General features: G+C 39.2%; 1 protein-coding gene across 1 annotated transcript in view; it reads right to left on the bottom strand.

The window, feature by feature from the left end:
* PDXK (pyridoxal kinase) overlaps nt 1-20,218 on the bottom strand; it is a 44,530-nt gene that overhangs the window by 8,343 nt on the left and 15,969 nt on the right. Inside the window, exons 2-10 of the mRNA XM_015636182.2 lie at nt 17,684-17,768; nt 11,132-11,236; nt 8,095-8,178; nt 6,377-6,423; nt 5,433-5,518; nt 4,537-4,582; nt 2,028-2,139; nt 906-1,042; nt 278-344 (exon numbers count right to left, since the gene is read on the bottom strand). Of these exons, the coding sequence (XP_015491668.1) occupies nt 278-344; nt 906-1,042; nt 2,028-2,139; nt 4,537-4,582; nt 5,433-5,518; nt 6,377-6,423; nt 8,095-8,178; nt 11,132-11,236; nt 17,684-17,768 (769 nt within the window). The remainder of the gene's footprint in view (nt 1-277; nt 345-905; nt 1,043-2,027; nt 2,140-4,536; nt 4,583-5,432; nt 5,519-6,376; nt 6,424-8,094; nt 8,179-11,131; nt 11,237-17,683; nt 17,769-20,218) is intronic.

The following is a 20,218-nucleotide window of genomic DNA, read 5'->3' as shown; positions in this document are numbered from 1 at the left end:
TCCTCAAGTTCTGCCAGACTTGCAGAGCTGAGTCAGGCACAGTCAGCACGACTGTCACCCACCACAAGCTAAACAGTGACATCTGCAGTCAGCTCTTATCAAAAATGGGCTGGGAGGACACAGCAGGAACATGCAGACAAAACTACCAAGCTCCCATTCTGTAAATTCTCTGCCTGCTTCTGCAGTGAGGGGATGCTTCAGGCAGGAAAGCAAAAAAGCTCCTTGAGTATTTCTTCTGATGGCAATCCAGACAGAACACGGGTCTGGATGAATTTACCTTTTGCACTCTTAATGGTCCTTTGCAGAACATGCTGCATGGCTGACACAGTCTTTTCACATGCCACCTGCATCAACACAACATATTCAGGGTTTAGTAAAACTTCAGCTACCTACTTTAATATTACTTAATATTAATTATTTTTAAAACACTGCTATTAGATGAAAACATGACTGACAAAACAAACATGATGATAACTATGCAATGCAGAGTTTGGGCAATTTTTTTCTTTTTTTTCACTTGATTCTCCCCAGACAGGTATTAGAAATCATAAGTGTATCAAGGACTCTGTCTTTCAGGCAAAGAAACAGAAAAATGGATTTGAGAAATTATTTTCAATACTTATTATGAAGTGAGGATAAAAAAATCTAATTATAAACATGCATGCAGTCTGTCTCTCTAGAAAGTACAACATCTTATTTGGCAAAATTAAAAATTAATCTAAGTGAAATATGACTGTTTGATGTCCCTTTTGGCAAAAAGGAAACTGTGGCTTTTTCTCTGAGGTGAGTGAAAAAAAGCCAAAATAGAAGATAGTATTTAAATAATGTCACAGATTAGAAGTTTTAAAAAAAACTCAAGAGAAACAAGGTCCAACTTGCAGAGAGATGAGTAACTTCTCCCCCACCTTCAAATTGTTTGGGTGCTTGTGTGTCCATGCCAGAAGCATAGCAGCAAACAAGTCTCCTGTTCCAACAAAGACAGCATCCACTTTAGGAGACTCCACTCGAATTCTTTGTGTTATCCTGGTACCATCTGCTTTAGCTACAACACAGAACCACAGTTAAGTGACAGCAACTAATACAATAGCAATCACTAGAATTTAAAAAGAAATGTTTTTGAAAGTCATCATCAGATTTGAATTCCTTTGCTGCTTGGAACATAAAGGAGGATTTGTACCAACTTTGTACCAGCTCTTTTAAAAGGCACAGCCTTCCGAAACTTGGCCGGTTTGGAATAGCATTTACAACTTCTGTACTGTACATACTTCATTTAAGAGGGAGGAGGGAGGAACACCTTCATTTTTCATCCCTTGTAACTGTGTCCTTCTCAGGTGGAAATGTGTGACAGTGAACACACAGTAAATCCTGGGCACAGTACAGAAGGGGATACAGAGAAGAAGCAGAAGGGTATTTGATAACCTATCAAGGGAGGCACAATCTGCTAACAGGACAGTGTGACTTTTCAGAAAAGCATTCAAACATGCCAAGTTCCTGGTTTATATCCTTACTACGAGGGTCACCACCAGGGGCTGTAAGAGTCCTGATAAACCTCGCCTAGGACATCCTCCTCTGCCCAGGAGCTGCACAAAGCTCAGGCCTGGCACAAGAATCCCTGCCTGAGATATGGTGCAGTTATTCCTGTGTACAGCCCTGCTGTCCTGATGTACTTACTGAATTTTCCAGATTAATCTCAGACCTGGTTTGTCTCCCTAACTCTGGATTGTCACTGGGACCTGTCTGCCACCAACCCCCTGTCCTGCTCACCATATTCAGGTCCTGTGGGTCTGTTCCCAGTGGGTGGGGACAGAGTCCTGACTGTGCTATGGTCACACTCAGCTCTTGTCCTCCCTCATGGAGCAGCCCCAGTCTTACCACTCCTGCTATTACTGCAGGACAAGGTGCTCTCTTAGGAATCTGTTCCTTCCATGCACTACAGATGGGCCTGATGAAACTGCTTCTTCAAGCAGTAACTGCAAGCACAGACAGCTTTAAGGAGAGCACAGAGAAGGAAGGAGCTCTTGACTTACTTTTTCTGTGGCTTCCCAGAGCAATCAGGTAGTCGTTTCCTAGAGGTGCCTGTAGGTCTGAGCTTGTTATCACCACAGTCTCTGGTCCCATGGCATGGAGCATATCCATTACCTTTCAGCATGCAAAAAGACAGGAATCACTGACTGCAATATGTGTTGATTAAACTTCCATTCATAGTACTGAGGATTTTTAACAAACATCTTATTTTGGCATCTTTTGTAAAGAGAAACAGTCTCTATTCAAACAATCCACTTGAATTAGGGGCATTACTTTGAAATAGGGGAATCAAAACATCCACATTTAAATGTACACACTTGTTAAAATATACAAGCACTTCTGTTTGTGTTATCTTTGGATGTTCTTTTGGAAAGAATACTGTTTCAGCTGTGCTCAGAATTTTTGCCTGCATCATGTTTTCAAAACATACTATCAAAAGAGTAAGAGAATAAATATACAGACATGTGCACCTGAGCTGGCATCTTGAAGCATTTACTAGAAAGCCAACAATTCCAGGCCATGAAATCTTATTTAGCTACTACTTCTAGAGTTACCAAAAATTAAAAAACCTAAATCAGAGGCACAAGTGTGTCTATCTCAATTTTCTTTTCTCATTCTGTTTCAACCTTCAAACTACAGCTGTAAATTATATACCTTTGCAGATGTATTTCCACTCTGTGTTCCTCACTTAAACTCATTAATACTGTACTTCTGACATCACAATTGGTTGTTACAGACAGAAGTGATTTTGATTTCACAAAAAAAAAAATTATTTCAATAATGAGTTTAGTATAAAACATGAATAAAATATTAATTCTCCCAGAAGTGTTTAACTAAAAACCTTCTTAGGCTAGCTATGACTCATGAGCAGATGAATGATAGGGATTTATTTCTGCTATTTTTTAAATACTTTATTGCTTTTTTTTCCCATGTCTAAGCCTCCAAGTTTCTTCAGCTGTCAAACCTCTTTGCACAGACATCAGCTGGGTTTTGAAGAAGCAATAAATCCACCAGCATACACTGACACAATCAGTCTGTGCAGTAATATTAAACTGAATTTCATTTCTCAGTCACAATTCACCAGGATCCTAATCTCCACTATTCCTAGCTGTAGGACTTAGTCCTTTTTATGTTAATATTACATCATACTTAATTTTATGCTAGAAGACACTACTGTCATCACAGGTCTTGCTAAGGAAAGGAAAGCCAGCATGAAATCATGGAAATCTATGCAGGATTCCTACATTTAAAGGAGACAAATTCCAGCATGGATTACTACACAGACCCATACATGACATGCAGCTGGAAAGACAGACAGATTAAAAAATAATATCCTGCTAACAACTTCTTTAAAAATGTTTCTATTTCTAAGCATAATTCTGTCTCTTTGGGAGAGAATTTTTTTAAAGCCCATCACAAATCAGAGCTATGGCATCAATCAGTCAGAAGACTAACTGGCAAAACTGATTAGCATATGCAACTCATGTTTGCAGCTATAATATGCAAATTTAAAACTAATGGCTGCTCAGCTAATTATGTTCTTCTCAAGACTGGTTCCACTGGGAAGGATGAGACCAGAAGAACTGAGTTGCAGTCACTGCCATGAAGCACAGCTCATCACCCTCACCCAGCATGGTGGGGTCATGTAAAACTGGGGACAGTGGAAATTCAGAGATGAGATCTCTGCTTCCTGCTGTGAAGTGATGGTGACCAACTTGTGTTGTTTGACGTTGCTGAAGCAAAAAAACAACAAACATTTGGGCTGACAGGCCCCCAGCTACTCTCCAGGGTGCCACTGCAGTTGCTGCTTGTTTAAAGATTTTGTGTTCTTTTGAAGTTCAAAACTGAACTGGAGGGAGTCCATCATGAAAGTACTTGATTAGCCAACAAAACAAAGAGCTCAACCTTCCTCAAGACATCAATAAAACTGTATTTCTATTTTGTCCTTCACCACCAAGCCCTACAGCTTTTTATTTTCTTCACTTAGTGTGAAAGAACAAATCTTTACGCCTCAATGTAATATATTTGCAGGTCATCTATCAGCTCTATATGGCAATGACAGCAGCTGTCAATGCTGTGGATTTATCTGGGAGAATGAGGCAAAGCTGTCCTCACACCCAGCATTGCTGAATGTGGACAGCACAGCCCCAAACAGGTTCTTAATGCCCGAGGTTCCCTGGGGTTTTCACCCCAGCCAAATAATATCCCCAGAGCTGGCGTGTCTGGGTATTTGCCACATGTGCTGCTGCCACTCCTCCTTCACTGCAGAAAGCAAGTTCAGAGAGATGTACTCATTACCACTGTAATCCCTTAATGTGGAGCTCTTCTGGGAAGTTTCTTTGGAATTCTGACAGTAGAACAGGAAATATTTTCTGCCTGAATCGTACAAGCTTTAATGATAAACACATGAAAAGGACAGAGGCCAAAGTGACTCCAAGGTTGAAGGCAAACTGCAGCACTGCAGGCAGGAATGCAGACAGAGATGTCACATCCCAGCCTTTGCCTACTTACCTCCAGTGCATCTTTTTCCGTGTAAATCTTCCTGCCTGTGAGTAACCTGAGAATGAAACAGAAGCTTTAAAATAGCAAGAGTTCTCCAGGCAGTGACTGTTTGTCTGCCCTTTCAAAGGAGGAAAGCTGGGACTGCACAAACAGGCCAAACCCATCTGTAGCTCCACGGTCTGCTGGACCAGACCTCTACGTGCACAGACACACAGCACTGCTGAGGTGCACTCACACCAGTCCTACCCTGCCTCTTCCAGAAATCCCTGCATCACAAAAATTCCCTCACAAGTGCTTCTCTCCCTCTCCCATGTAGCTGCTCCCTCCCATTAAGGGGACAGCCTGTGCTGCACCACCTCAGATTATCAACTGACCAAAGAGTCACAACTGTGTAGACAGGACAGGCAGGAGGCATTTAAATTCTTAGCTCCTATGAGATGCTGCATTTAAATTCTTAGCTGCTATGAGATGCTGCATTTAAATTCTTAGCTCCTATGAGATGCTACTGTGGTAGTACTTCTGAATTTGGGGGTTGGTGGGGGTTGAACCAAAATATTTCAGCTCTAATACTCTGGCACATAATAAAAATTTCCATGGTAATGGAGAAGGATGGGCAAGGTTACTTTTTTAACCTGTCCTAGAAACAGGCCTCTGGTGATAACAAGAAATAATCAAGAAAATGAGACACTGGAGAAAATGAGAAGAAACTTTTCTGTACACAACTCCTGGATTTTTTATTGGTTTCAACATATGAAAAACACCACTTGAAACTAACAGCTAAAACCCAAAACCCAACACAGACATACATAAGGCACTATATTGAGACAAGTAAAATTATGGGGTATCAGTCTTCCCTGCTTTTTTCCCACAAGTTTATTTGGCTAGTAAAGGAAATAAGCACTTACTCAGCTTCAAACTGGTTAGGAGTGATTATATCTGCAACAGGTACAACTTTGTCCCTGTAGACTGGCAGGAGATCCTTGGGCACATACTTGGGATAAAACAGAGAGTCAGAAGTTGTCAGCAGTGTCTGAGATGTGGGACTGCAATTCTCCTTCCCTCAACCACCATTCCTGCTGCTGCTGAGAGACCTGACAGCTCCAAGCTCTGCAGGGTCAGAGCATCCTCTAGCTGGGGACACTGTCACCAACAGCTGTCTCTTCCCTGGAGGTGATGCAAAGCACCATTTTTAAGCAAATGAACCTAAACTGGCAGCATTAAAAGGAAATGATGCCTGGGTGCAGAACCTTTGAGTTCTCTCTCACCAAGGTGACACAGCAGCATGAGGAAATACAGTGTCCCAGCTCACTCATGTCCTTACCTCCAAACCAAACTATATTGCTCATAAATTTCTGATCAAAAAGGAATAGTTTTTTGTCAGTGTGCAGCCTGGTATTGGCACCCTGACCTTTCTGTCACCCATCACAGCCCAGTGCCCAACAGCTGTCAGATCCCACATGAAATAAGTCATCTTCATTTAGGTTCCAGGGCTGGGTCAATTCCCAGGAGGACTGACAATGGAAGCCAGGCTACCAGCCAGAACACAGCTCTTGATACATGATGGGAGAACCCCAGAGAGACAAGGATGGGGAGCAGGGGGATATTTTCCTGTGGATATTTTCCCTGCTGTCTCAGCAGAGAGCCAGAAATGACCCCAAGGCTGGGAAGCTGTCATTCTTTCCAGATACCAATCTCATTCAAAACCAAGAAATCTAAGTAGAAACTTACTTGATGCTGGGATCCAAAGCCACGCTTAGGTAAAGCACCTTTGTTTTGTTGTTTAAAAAACAATAAATCTTTATATAACAAACCCTCACTACACCAAGACTCCAAACAGAAAAGTACTCACCATAGAGCCTTCTCCATTCCACTTGTCACCCATCACTGGATCACACACTGTAAAATAGTTTAGGTTTAGAAATAGGGTACAGTTATAAAGACCCTGGTAGGAGGGAAAAATTTTAGGTTATAGTTTGTAGTAGTGGCTACAGAACAGCACTGAGCACCTCAAAGCTTACACACTCTCACAGCTCTTGTAGCACGCTGAAATTTGTATCTGGTGGCTGCCAATTTTGAAAGAGTAGATCATGTGTCTTAAAGAGTTGTCTGGAATGGTAGTATGGAGGGGAGAAACATGGGAGAAGCTAACAGCTCTGAAAAGAGTCCTATTTTTACTTCAGTGTAAGCTGTGTGTATATTAAATAAAGGAAGTATTATAATGAAACAATAAGAAAATTCATGCCAAAGTACTTGGTGTAATGATATTAACACATGTTTGGCACAGGTTCTGGATCACCAGCAGTATTAACAACACATTCCAAGTGTCCTCAGTGAGGATGGAAACAGCCTAGCATTGCACTTCAAAAAGGAACATTGTTCACTGTATTAAAAGATCTTTAGGCAAGATCAAAAAGAAACACAAATCCAAAGATATCAAATCAATGTCAGTATTTCAGGAAGTTTCTATGAGTGAAAAGAGGGCAATTTGTTTTACATTTTAAAAATATTTTCTTTACGTTATAATCTATTTATTAAACATAAAGGATCTTAGAAGCCTCGCTGTGATCTCACCACCTGACCACTTCCTTCCTGTTCTACACGTTGAGATGTCTCTTTCTGTTCATACTCCAAAAGAGACTTTGGCTTTCACACAAGGCTGTGAAGAATTCAACAATCCAATAGTATAAATAAAGGCTAAAAAGCAACAAAACCCAGACAAGATTTCTCTGCTATATTTTGTTAATTAAGACCTATGCTTTGTTAATTTTAAGTCAGGTATCACTGCTCAGTACAACACCCTGCAAATCCTATCATTCTAGATGTTTCATGGCCACACTGTTTACTGAAGATGACAGCTCAAACCATCATTTCCAGCTTTTTATCCCACTAAATCCTCACTGACTTTGCCCTACCACTCTGAAAGCTTTGCTAAATTCAAGCCTTTGCTGGTTATGTTCAAAATTGCTGAAACACTCCAGAAAGGAAGGAAGAGAAGAGAAGAAATCTTTCCTCACAGGTGGAAGCCTGATGTGACATATTAGTGACAACAGCTGCTGGAGCCTCTTGCTCCCTGGATAATCCTAGGGAATATTAGAAAGCACCAGAGCTAAAAAAGCCCTGGAATTCAAGGTAAATCATGAAACTTAGGAGGCAAAAATCAGGGATGATACATGAAACCATGGCAGGGCAACATGGGAAAGCCTATCCTGCTTTGGTTGACTTGGCAATCAAGGAGAGGCTTCTTCTGTCAGTGCACACAGCCTCTGAACCAGCAGCAGCAGCTGGCTGGGATTTTTAGCTTTCCCTGGATACAGACAACCAGTCCTCAAGGCACACTCTCCTTTGGATGGCATAATGCAAGAAACACACTGAAAGGCAGCAGAGAGAGAGAGAAAAACCCAACTCCCTCAACACCTCAAGCTGCAGTGAAACACCACTGGAGGCCCAGCTGGCTCCAGACAGACCAGAAATGTTGTGTAACATCAGAACAGTGTTTCCATCCTAAAATGTGAAAATGATGAGCATACTCAGTGAGGAAGCAGAAAGGATTATAATGCACATCCTTACCATACACGAGGTTAGAATTCTGTTGCTTCAACTCCTGGACAATATCCACCACCATTGCAAGAAATGATGTGTCTCTTGTATACCCTTTCAGGAAAAAAAAAACAAAACACCTTTGAAGTCCAATTTCATGAACATTTTTGCTGGTTTTAGTTTTGGATAGGAATGCTATACACTCCTCATTCTTTGGATAAATGTATTTTTAGAACAAAGGCATTTCAGTAGTTGACTCAGGAATAATAGGTTGGAATACAATTGAGACAGTGCTTGGACAACTACAAGTATAACCTTAAAAATCCATTTACTAAGAATGTTGTATATTAAAGGCTCATATAACTTCAAAATGCTTGAACATATATAAACAAAGGTCAGGCTAGAAGGAAAAAAACATTCCTTTTAATAAAAGCAGTATTTTGATCAGTATTATCTTTCATGCAGTAAACAGGAATTTTTTTTTAAATTCCATATACTTTTCTCATACTCTGTCTTGAAGCAATTTTTTATTTATAGTGCTCATGCTGATAGAATCCAACACATTAATGCAATAGAGATTTAACCTTGATAATTTTAGAGTAATTTCCAAAATACCAATAAAGTTCCTATTTTTCAGGCTTAGTAGTAACATAAACTGGAAATGAGTTTTACTGTATTTCAAGGCCCCAATCACAATGCTAGCTAGCATCACACTCCTCTTTAATCATTAGTTCTTAAATTTTATAGATGTTCCTTAATTTATATATTTATGTATTAACTTTAGTTACAACATTTATGAATTGTCAATTTGACTTTAATTTACTGCAGTTAATTTCTTGGGGATGGTGCTGTGCAGGGCCAGGAGCTGGAATCAATACTTGTGGGTCCTTTCCAACTCAGCATATTTTGTGATTCTGTGATTTAACATTATTATTTTTAGCAAGGTAGCATCTTTCAATGTCCTTGGAAATGTACACTCTAGTAAAATATTTTAAAGTGCACTTAAAAGGTAGATTTTTGAGATTTTTTTTTTTTTTAAACTTGAAAAATTGATCAGTTCTTGGGTGCTGCAATGAAATGGAAAAGATTTTTTGCCAAAATGCTGGATTTTATCCATGAAATGCTGATAATCACTCAAAAGATCCAAGCAAAGATTCTTTTTTTTAAAAGCAGACTGGCTGGAAAATAATACTGGGTTTGATTAACATCATGGACAGAGGTGTTTAAAACAGTTACACTGAACTGCAATTTATCTCTTACCTCAACTGTCTTACTGTAAATGAAACAAATACAAGAAGATCTACAAATAACTAACAGTCACAAAAAGTCCACGGAGTGTTACTTTGTATAACTGGCCTAAAGATAACAATTTTAATCTCAGCTGAGATCCCTACAGTCATCAGACAATTAACAGTCAAATCCCACCTGCTGATAAATTGCTTTTCAGTGTTTAAATAATCATATGCATATAGTTGTGCACTATAGGGAATGTCTGTTTGAAGAAAAAAATCTGACTTTTGGCCCTGAATGAAAAAAAAATAATTGTATTTTAAGTTCAGCCACAGTGCAGCTGAAGACAAACACAAAAAGTGTTATTAGAAGTTCAGAAATTACTGCTCTTTCTACCCATGCTTTCTTTTTTGTTCATACTGAAAATGGCTGCAGCCATTTAAAATCAGATTTTAAAACAAACTTTAACAACACAGAAAAATCCTATTTTAAAAGAATTTTATTAATAAATATTCCCTTTTTCTCCTAAATTCCTTTTTGCTGAAGATTTCTATTTTCCTTCTTCAAGGAATCTTTTAAAATCTCTTACATCCATTTTGCCAATGATAGGAAAGGAGTAGATGTCTTTTCCAAGAGTTGGAAGTGAAATAAAAAAGGAACATTTCAGCTAAAAGAATACTCAAATATTATTTACAAATTTTCCAAACTAACATCTCCTGAATATTACAGTGTTCTTTTCCTGGAAATGTCCTCTTGAGTTCCTTCAGGAAAGAAAGGGTGTTTTGCTATTTCTCAAAAACAAAGAACCCATTTTTGCCAAAATTAATTCCTTAACCTTAGTTCAATCTATTTGCTATTCAGTCTCCTTTATTTTGGAGCTATTCCTTGAAAAAACCTTGACAATAACTCTTTGGACATGCCACACCCTTTAAGCCAGAAGGACAGCTTTGGAGTTATAATCCATGCACTTAAAGTTTCCAGTTTTCCCTGTGTATAAAAAGCTTTCCTATATGTAGAAGTCATGAAATCAATCAAATCTGGTGATGTATTTCTGCTTACCTTCAGAAAGTCCCTGTTCACTGCTGTAAGAAATTGATACTGTTATCCAAACCAGATGCACAGCTCTTACTGAGGTGAAATCTGATCAGTAACCTACTTTTGAGAAGCAGGAATTGGGTGAGAAGAAATTTTTAATAAAAACTTCTTGTAGAATCTCTCCTTTCTATGCAGTATTCTACAAGAAGTTCTCTTTGGCTGTATTTATAAGCAATTAATATATAGTGCAAACACAGGAAAACACTGCAGAACTGTATTCACTCAGATGACCTACAGAGTAACAACCAAAAAAATCAAGATACATGACAGTCAAAACCAAAACCCAACTCTACTCATACTTTACTCACTGTCCAAAGCACTAAGCCTTAAAGACCAAGTAAAAAAAATCAAGGACAGGCACTAGTTTATAAAATCATTCTGCAGTACCACAGAGTTCTAGTACTGCAGACTCAGGAGAAATCATTAAACTCATGTCTCCTAATAAATTAAAAAATAATACTCTGACATTCCTCATCCATTGTTCCAGTAAAGGCACTCCCAAAATATTAAGTGTGCCTGTACATGACTGGCCTGTACAAGTCTGGAAATTGTACAAAGGGATCAATTTACCTGCCCAGTTACAACCTCCTGGCTGTTCCAAATTAAACAGCACGAGACAGTTCAGACTATAATATACAGGTGACATTTTAATTGCTTGGTTTGCAACAAGGAGGGATATGTTTTACATTTCCTTAGCCCTATTTTTATCTCCTGGGTACTCCAGGGAACAAGCTCTTCTTACCTGTGAGCACATAATCGTACCGGTTGACCATGTTCAGCTTAAGTCCTTCATAAAGTTCATGAAGCTCATCTGAATTCAACACCTGACCCTTCCAGTGGGCATAGCCTGCAAAGCAAATAGCAGGTCATTTTTCAAGGGATGGATTTTCTGTTTCAGATCACACAGATGATACATGTGGAGGGACCATGCCAAATATCAGCACCAAGAAGCATTTTCACCTCCTCTCCTGTGAAACGCTGCTGATGAATGAAAGCTGCTGTCAGCAGAACAGTTTATGTGCTCAACATCTCCTTAGCACCTGTGCCTCCCAAAGGAACTGGAGTGACTGCACTGCAGTCTCAGAGTGTCTATTTACCAGCAAATCAAGCTGAGCACACACAGGCTCCTGCAAGATTTCCTGTGGAGCTTTTGCAACTATCCCTTTCCTGTGTGGAGGAGGAAAAACATATGCTTTAGACTTTACTGGAGGAGGGTGTCGGTATAATCTATTTTTGTTACTTTATACTATTAACAAAAAAAGGAAACATTGACAGTTAGATGATAATATTAACAGGTTTATAGATTTGTCTGAGCACAGGCCTGTACCCATCAGGCACAGCATCCATTGGAACCTGCATGTCAGAGTGACCACAGCAGAATTGCCATGGATGCTCTTTAAACATCTAGTGTCACCTGACAGACTTTCTTCCAAAAATAGCACAGCTTCAGTGCTGAGGATCCTGGAGGAGGAAATGAGTAGCAGAAAGACATTACAAACAGATAAATAATATCCATATACTCATCCTTGAATGATCTTTAAGAATTGCAAGCAAATACGCTCAGCTGAGAGAAGCAGATGGAAAGTGGAAGTTACTTGGGATAAACTCAACTGCTTTAAGCAAATAGAGGACCAAGGTCCATAGCAGTCAATTCCATGGGAAAAAAATAAATGTATCTCCCTTAACAGGACCTAAACATTTGCTGAAAAATGTAAATGCACTTTGCACTTTGTCATCAAAGCCTGCCCATCTAGGTGGCACCAATCACTCCTTTGTATGTAGGAATGGGACTTCCTCCAGTACATTAAATGAGGCATCCACAATTCAACTCTTTCAATCTCCATAAATTCAGAGTTTGTTAAAAAGCTTATATTTTTATTAACTAGAATTAGGAAACATGAAAGGTTAAGTGAGGTATCTTCTCCCATACCTCCCCTGTGTAAAGACAATGGTATTTCATTTAACTTCTGCTCTTGCAGTTAGAAAATTCTGTGATGAAAACTGTTGGCTTTGATTATCACTCTAAACTGACTTATTAGAGTGACTGCCAAAAGGTGCCTAAAGCCTGGGATAAGCACATTTTTCAGTTTTCCTTCTTATGAATGAAAATACACCCACGGAATGGTGAGCAGATGGATCATTTTGCCCTCCTCAGCTCACAAAGGCCAAGCCTCTAAAACACGACTGGCTGCCAGCTGGCTGGGGGCCTGACTCACATCAGCCACCACGACTCCCTCCCAGGAAAATGCTTTTCACAAAGTCCCTGGGAAGAAGGGGACAAAGCAAGGGATTTCTGTAGTTTCACTGTAACACTCGCCCACCTTGGCACAGGCCCAGCCCCAAGTGTATGAAGAACCCCTGAGTGCACGTAGATCCAGTATCTGGTTTATTTAACAAATATTTGTTTTGTCACATCTGCAGCATCACAGAGCAATAATCTGCTCTCTCCTCTCCCCCAGTCCCTGTAGCACTGAAAAGCCAGTAAAGAAACACAACAGAGTCCTTCCATTGTGGCCACCAAGGAAATTGGGTGCACTTTTTGCCCCGAATCAAGGCAAAAAATGCTGACATTTATCTTACACGTGGCCATAAAAATAACTATGATAGATGGCCCAGACAACCCAGATACTTTCAGGAGCCATTCCTACACAGACCCTATAAATTCTCTACTTAACCAGAAGTTCACCTTCCCAAGTCAAGCTGTCTTAAATGGTCAGTGCACAGGGTTCATGTTACACTGGTCCTCCAACGAGGGAGAGAAATAAATACAAAAACTCAACTTTAGGCAGCAGCCCAGCTTATCTCTGGAGCTGGTGTCGCCCACATGGGGTAGGGACACTGTCTGAACTCTGCAGCAATGACTTCCACAGGTAACTTGAGGATTAATTACCTGGTAATGTGTAATACAACCTAAAGTTTAACTCCAAAACAGCCAGAGTTAAAGCCCTAGGGGAAGCTCTGATGGAAGCCCCAGCTACTGAGACACTAAAAAAAGGGGAATGCCTTCACTGGAGCTGCAGAGAACTGTGATGTCACTAGGAATTGAATTATGTACATGTAATAATCAAACCAAATCAAAACTGGCAGCTAGATGGGAACCCCCCTATGACCTTTCCCTAGGGTAATTCCATGTAAAATGACAAACAAGAGGCAAATCCCATGACCCTGCATTTATCCTAATTTCCTGGCAGAATATAACACCAAAAAGCAGAAAGACAGAAGAAAAAGCCAATTATCCATGCTCAAAAAGGGTTTCACAAACTGGAGGATGGGGTCCCAGGAAGAGGAACTGTCTTGAAAGGGGAAAAGCAGAAAAGGAAGAAAGCTGAGTATTCCTTTTGGGTACAAAACCACCAAATAATTCCCCTCAGTGCTGGTCTGAGAGAGCAGAGAGAACCCTGCAAATCATGACACAGCTCTTCAAAACTCTACTTGGCTCAAACTGCATTAGTCTCCCACATTTGTAATAATTTTAAACAAACAGATGAACATAAACACTTAAACAACCTTATACCCCTTCTGCCTATCTGTGTTATGATCTTTTATTGCAATTACATGTTCTCTATTTGCTTTTAGCAGATAAGGCAATGATAAATAAGTAAAATACAATGCCTCATCTCACTAGAATGATGAACATATTCAGTCTCCAAGGGAATGTCTTGGTTCATTTGTATGAAAAATAAACAAAAATTTAAAAAATGAAATTAAATAAAAATTAAATAAAATAATAAATTAAATAATATAAAAATATATAACTAATATATAAATATTATATAATATTCTATAATATATTATATATAAAATTATATAATAACATATAATTGTGTATATATAATAATAAAGATATAAATAGTAAATAAATAATATAATATAATGTAATATAAATAAATTAAAATTAAATTAAATTTTAAAAAACCCACAAGAGAGGCAGTTAATACTTCACCCAAGATGAACTTACATACTTGCCTTCCTCTGCTTCTTTTTTCCCACCCGCTCTGGAATTTGTTTACAATCCTCTTAATTACTTTCAAAAACAAGGATGAAAGGAAATGAAAGTACCAGGAATATCAGAAAGAAGAAAAAAACCCAACTGACCAACACAGCAAAACAAAAACAAACTACCATTTTAGTATAGCAAAGCATGTAAGATTCTCTTGTTTTCCAACCCAGAACATTCTGTTCCTGGGTTTGAGTTCCTCCTGTGTTGCTCTCTACAAAACTGTTCCAAGTGGCTCCAGGAACAAAGAATTTCACATGGAAAAATGGAAAACAGTTGTAGTGTTTAAAGCTCATGATGGACAGGCAATCTAGGCCCAGCTGTGTCACAAAATTCACATTGCAAACTCCGGCAGACAACCTGGTCTGAACACATGATTCATCTGTAGCTACCGGGAGGCCTTCAACAAAGCCAGAAATTAAGTACCAAATCCCCACTGGATTTTTTACAGCTGGCCACAGTGTGGGAGTAAAATGCTACCAGTGTCAGGCACAAGTGGAGATCTTTTCTTTTTGCCCTGCACACACGGGGTGAATGAATCACCTGGGTGGGCAGGCTGTGCAGAATCACATCAGGACATAACTCTAATTTCTCATGTGTTAGACCTACCAGCCACCCCAACCACCTACTACACACCCCCTAAGTGGAAGTCAAATGTACTCAAGAATAAAAGGAAAAGTAACATAAAAAACCCCAGGCTGTTTGTTCCAGAGCTGTTTTAAAGGTAGGATCTGGATGGCAGAGTAAGCACATTATTGTTTAAAATTAACCTACCAATGAGAAACAAAACTGGAAATCGCTGAAGAATTAAAAAGGCACCCCCACAAAAATCAATTATACAATTAAAAATAAATCTAGATTTTTATTTTTGCCCATCATATGAGGAGATGCTTCTGCAAAAAATATATTAAAGTACATTAATACAGGACAAAGAGCACAGTCTTAATAGGCTGCATGACAGCTTCTTTTATTTGTATGTGAAGCATGATGCCACTCAAGTGTGAGTCACTCTAATCACTGAAGTTCCTCACGAAGCAATGACAAACTATTCTCCCAGGGGCACTGATTCAAAGCACATTTTCCAAATTTCAGGATTATCAGAAACTAAAGAAAGCTGAATTTTCTGAGCAGGAGTCAGCAGAAAGAGGCCTGTGGTATCTTACTCATTTGTAGACAGGGCAAAAAAAGAGCAATAATGATTCACCAAAGTCTGTTAGTCATAAATTCTCTCTGCATTTTATTTGCTGCTAATTCCAAATTTAAAAACAGGGAAAGAAGGAAAGAAAGTATACCACATCCAAAACTCCACACATTCTTCCACCTCTGCTCCTCTAGCATTCCTTCAGAAACTAAAGTTCACAGCTAGATTTTGAAGGAGGAGTTTGTCCTCCAGCTTTAATGATGATGACAGAAATGGTTCTTGCAAAATTTTGTTTTTACAGGAAAATCAAGTTAACTTCACTCACAATGCCTGTGTACTGCAGGACAGTGCCAGACATGAGCTCTGCTTCCCAAAACCATGAGGTTGTGTGGCAAATGTTGGGATTTTTAACAGATTTAGTGAAAAAAAAAAAAAAAAAATATATATATATATATATATACAGAAAAAAAAGTCAAAAAATGAAAAAATGTGAATCCTAGACATCAAGAGTAGTTCCAGTATTTTAAAGACTTGTGATATTTGAGATATTTTTGGGTTTGGGATGCTCATTTTGGTCTTTCTGTGGGAGGAGGAATCACTAATTTACTGTTCCTTCCAGAGGTTGTCTGCCAAACCCTGAATGAAACACTGATAATCTTTCCTTGGCTGTGATACTATTAAAAACAAATTTAAAATCTTCTCTCTTTTTTCTTTTAAGAACCTGGTCACCCTACTGATAATGCAATTTTCCCACCTTCAGACACATTCAGTTTATGGTCAATAAAACCTCTATTAAGGTCTTTCATGCCCTATAAAGCTGATTTGATCTTGAAACAGAAAGCCAACAAACCACACTTGCTCATGCATTTCAAGCACCAAATAATTTGACATGAAAAAATTGCTTAATTTCTAGAAGATTACAACAGTTTTATCCTGCTACTGAAACTAAACAACAGAAAATCCCAAATTGCAAAACTAAATACATTCTTTAAGTAAACAGAAGTCACACCTAAGCATATTTGAAAAATATAAGAGAACCTTTGTACTGTGCCAAAGGGTACAAGCAAAATAAGCAAATTTTTGCCTAAGCTAGGAAAGGCCTCATTCCCTTGTTTAATTATTACTTTTGTGCCCTTCCTCAATAAGCAGAGATAGTTTTCAAGTCACCTTTGAAACACTAATTTTCTCTTTCCAAGGTGACACTAAATTCCCTCCATGATAGGCATCTTACAACCTTTTGAAGGCTGCATGAAGTTCAACAGAATCTGATCTCTGTTCCAAAAGTTAGTAGTTTATTAATAGAGGTGTTTCTGTAGAGGTATTAGAGAAGTTCTTTTTTCTTTGTCACAAACAACTTTTGCTCTTTTCCAAGATGTTAAAGCCAGAATTTGCTCCCAGATTATTTTCTGAAGACACTTAGAGATTTTCTCTATCTAGAGCAGCTCTCCCCTCAAACAGCCTGACACCACCAAGACAGCAGGTGTGTCTCCAGTGATCCAAAAATAGCAAGTTGCTTGGAGCTTCTTCATGGGTGATATCGCTAAAATAAACATGAATTTCAGCTTTCTTTTAAAAAATAGCACTGTGAGTATTAGGAAGTCTGAATGTATTAGGTGAGTACATTCCATTAAGGCTTAGAGCTTAAATAAAAATACACCCAAAATGTATCAACACCCTTCTTTCCACCAAAATGAGATTTTTGGATACTTGATAGTACCTAGATGGGCACATAGCAAGGAAATATTGCATCTACTTTCAGTATTTTTCTGATATTTGGGTTAGTAATTTGACTATGACGCTCACAGAGCCATAATTCACAGAAAGCCATTTTGAAGACTCCCTTATTTGCATGCCTGGCTGTGTAAATGGCTGTATTTGTGTTATTTCACTATCTGACTTAATTAGATTGCTCCCTAACAAAAGAAACTCACACTCTTAAGAGCAGAACGGGACATTAGCACCATCATATCAATGCCCCACTCCCATATTCAGACTTCTGTGAGACCTGAATCAAAACGTGAAATTACATTTCCATCCTGTATCATGAAAATGTGAGTGAAAACATAAGACAAATGTCCTCTCCACTACCATGGGATGAGGTGAGCCCCATGCTGAGTGAATTCAGTGACTGTGGAGTAGTATCTGTAAAATTTTACCTGTGTGGTTTGAAAACTGGACAGAGTTCACCGTATCAACTTCAAATCCCAAAACCTGTAACAGAACACAGGAATAGGAAAAGTTCTTTTACTAACACAGCTTCATTAATACATTACCCACACCACAAAACAGGGGGAAAAACTCCTGGCTTTCCAATGCATACTTAAAAATCTTGGGGGCTGAGTCAACAAACATGCAAAATAAACAGCACAGTGCTCTACTACAGCAACAAACAGAAAACAAAAGTGCTGCTGGCAACAGCACCAGAAAAACAGCTCGGGATCCTCAGGCTGGAGTTCAGCTGGGGATAAGGGCAGAGAGGCTGGTCCAGCAGCAAGCACTGAAACCTTGAAGAAAGCCTTGGCTGGCCTTTCTTGGCAAGAAAAGAGGTACAAGGTACTAAATTAAAGCACAATATGGAGGGATGATGCTGCTGGCATCCCAGAAAACCATTTTTTCTTAAAGGAGGACAGAAGGATCTTAAAAGGGATCGATATTACAAGCCATACTCAGATGTCACAATCAGTTCCTTTACAACTAATAGAGAATAGAAAGAAGTCATGGAGAATTAATTTGGTATATGACTGGGCAATAATGGGGAGAAACAAACACAGAATAAAAAAGCCTAAAGCATGCTCTGAAAGCCACCTGCTACACTGCATTACCAGCAATCCAAATACTGAAATACCCAATAATTTCCTAGTGCAATCAACAAATATTCTTGTTGCCCAAAAATACATAAATATGAAAATAACAGCATCCAATCAGGAGAAAATTAATGAGAATTTTTAACCTGACAATACCTGTTTAATACAGACAGGCACTGCTAGTCAAGCCATTTTTAGACATTTTTATGTGTCATGCAAGGAATTCTAATGCAAAAGTGACATTAACAGTCTGACGCCAAGCCTTTGTTTCCACATCCAGCTTGCTCTGAGTAAGAAATCTCCTCAAAAGAAGTGCTGCTATGTATGGCTCAGTGAGTCATAGTGGAGATAACGGGAATGATGCACCACTGTGTATGATCCTCTTTCAGCAATTTGCTGGGAGGGGGGAGCAGGCGAACAAAGCTTTTCCAGTCACGTTTTCCAGCGAGACTCACGCCTCTCCCCTTTTTGTCGTGAAGGCAACTCCTCTGCACAGATTAAAACCTTTTTTGGTGTCTGGTGCCAGACATCAGGCTTTCCCTGTGCCTGTACTTTCCCTGTGATAAGCCCTTTATTCCGATACCTGCCTACAAAATGAAGCTACGTGCTGTGACAGGTCGTTCCTTCTGCCTGTAGGTGCTACTCTTCTGTTGTGTCACAGCTCACATCCATGCAGATGTCCATAGAATAAATCTAATTTCAATATTTAATAAAGCATTCTGCTCCTTCCTCACCAGATTGCAAAGTAATTTCGGATTAATGGTACACAGAATAGTGGGTTACTTCAACCTGACCAGGTTCAAATTAAGCTCAGCACTTATGCTCCCCCCAGGTTCTTGTTTCACCTTGGTGGATTTTATTTTAAAGGCACAGGAACTGAATGGTTGAGAACATGACAACACTGTTATGACCTTATCCTTGATGTCTGCACATGCTCTTCAAGGAAATAAATGGGAATATGGCCTCTAACCAGACTCATCCCATAATCAATTGCCCTCCTGTAATGAACAGACCTAAGCTGCTACATCCTTAAAGTATCTTGGCAATAACTGTAAATTAATCTATTTCTCTGCAATATTCAGATCATGTCTCTCCAAGTGCTCAACCCCTGAGACTACAGCACACACTTACTGTGATTTAGTGACTAATCAGGTTTACACTCAGTGCTTTAGGGAAGGAGAGCAGGCACAGCCCTGCAGAAAGGGCAGCTCTACAACACTGGTCAGCACTGGCCCAGGCGACGGCCACCAAAATGAGCAGTCCTTATTTTGTGTTTTCCCCAGCACTAGTCATCATTTGATTTCTCAACCAAGTCTTGCACAGGATTAGGGATTTTTGGTTTGTTTTGGCCAGTTCGTCTACTTCAACCAAAAGATGGAAAAGTACAAGGGAGGCCACCTCTCTTGGAGACAGACAGGTGCCAGGTTAGTTCGGCTGTACACTTGGTAAAACGTAAATAAAATGCTTTGGAGAGTGGATGAAAAGCCACAGCTCAAATTCTGCAAGGGACCTTGATATTCTCACTTTTCTCATCAGTCCAAAACAGGCTAAAAAAAACCTTTTAAAGAGCTCCATAAAAATCACTTACTGGTGTTAGTCTATTCTGTCACAGCTTCCAATTTCCTCCAAAGTTGTTCTGAATAAACATGTAAGACTGAAATCTAATACACCTAATTTTGAAACCTGATTCAACCCTCAAAATAACTCTGTTACTCCAAAGCATTTCCTTTTATGAAGGTGCTTACTAAGGCCTAGGCTTAGCATTAGTAATAGAATAATCAAAAATAATACTGAAGCCATGTTAAACCAAGTTGTGCTTGTTTTCAAGGCAAACTGCATTGAAAAGTCCTATAGATTTTAGTCACCAGAAGACAACCTGAAAACAGG

This window comes from Parus major, chromosome 1 (genome assembly GCF_001522545.3).
Source record: "Parus major isolate Abel chromosome 1, Parus_major1.1, whole genome shotgun sequence".
Taxonomy (NCBI): Eukaryota; Metazoa; Chordata; class Aves; order Passeriformes; family Paridae; genus Parus; species Parus major.
The sequence above is the reverse complement of the archived record's forward strand: the minus strand, read 5'-3'. Positions and strand labels throughout refer to the sequence as shown.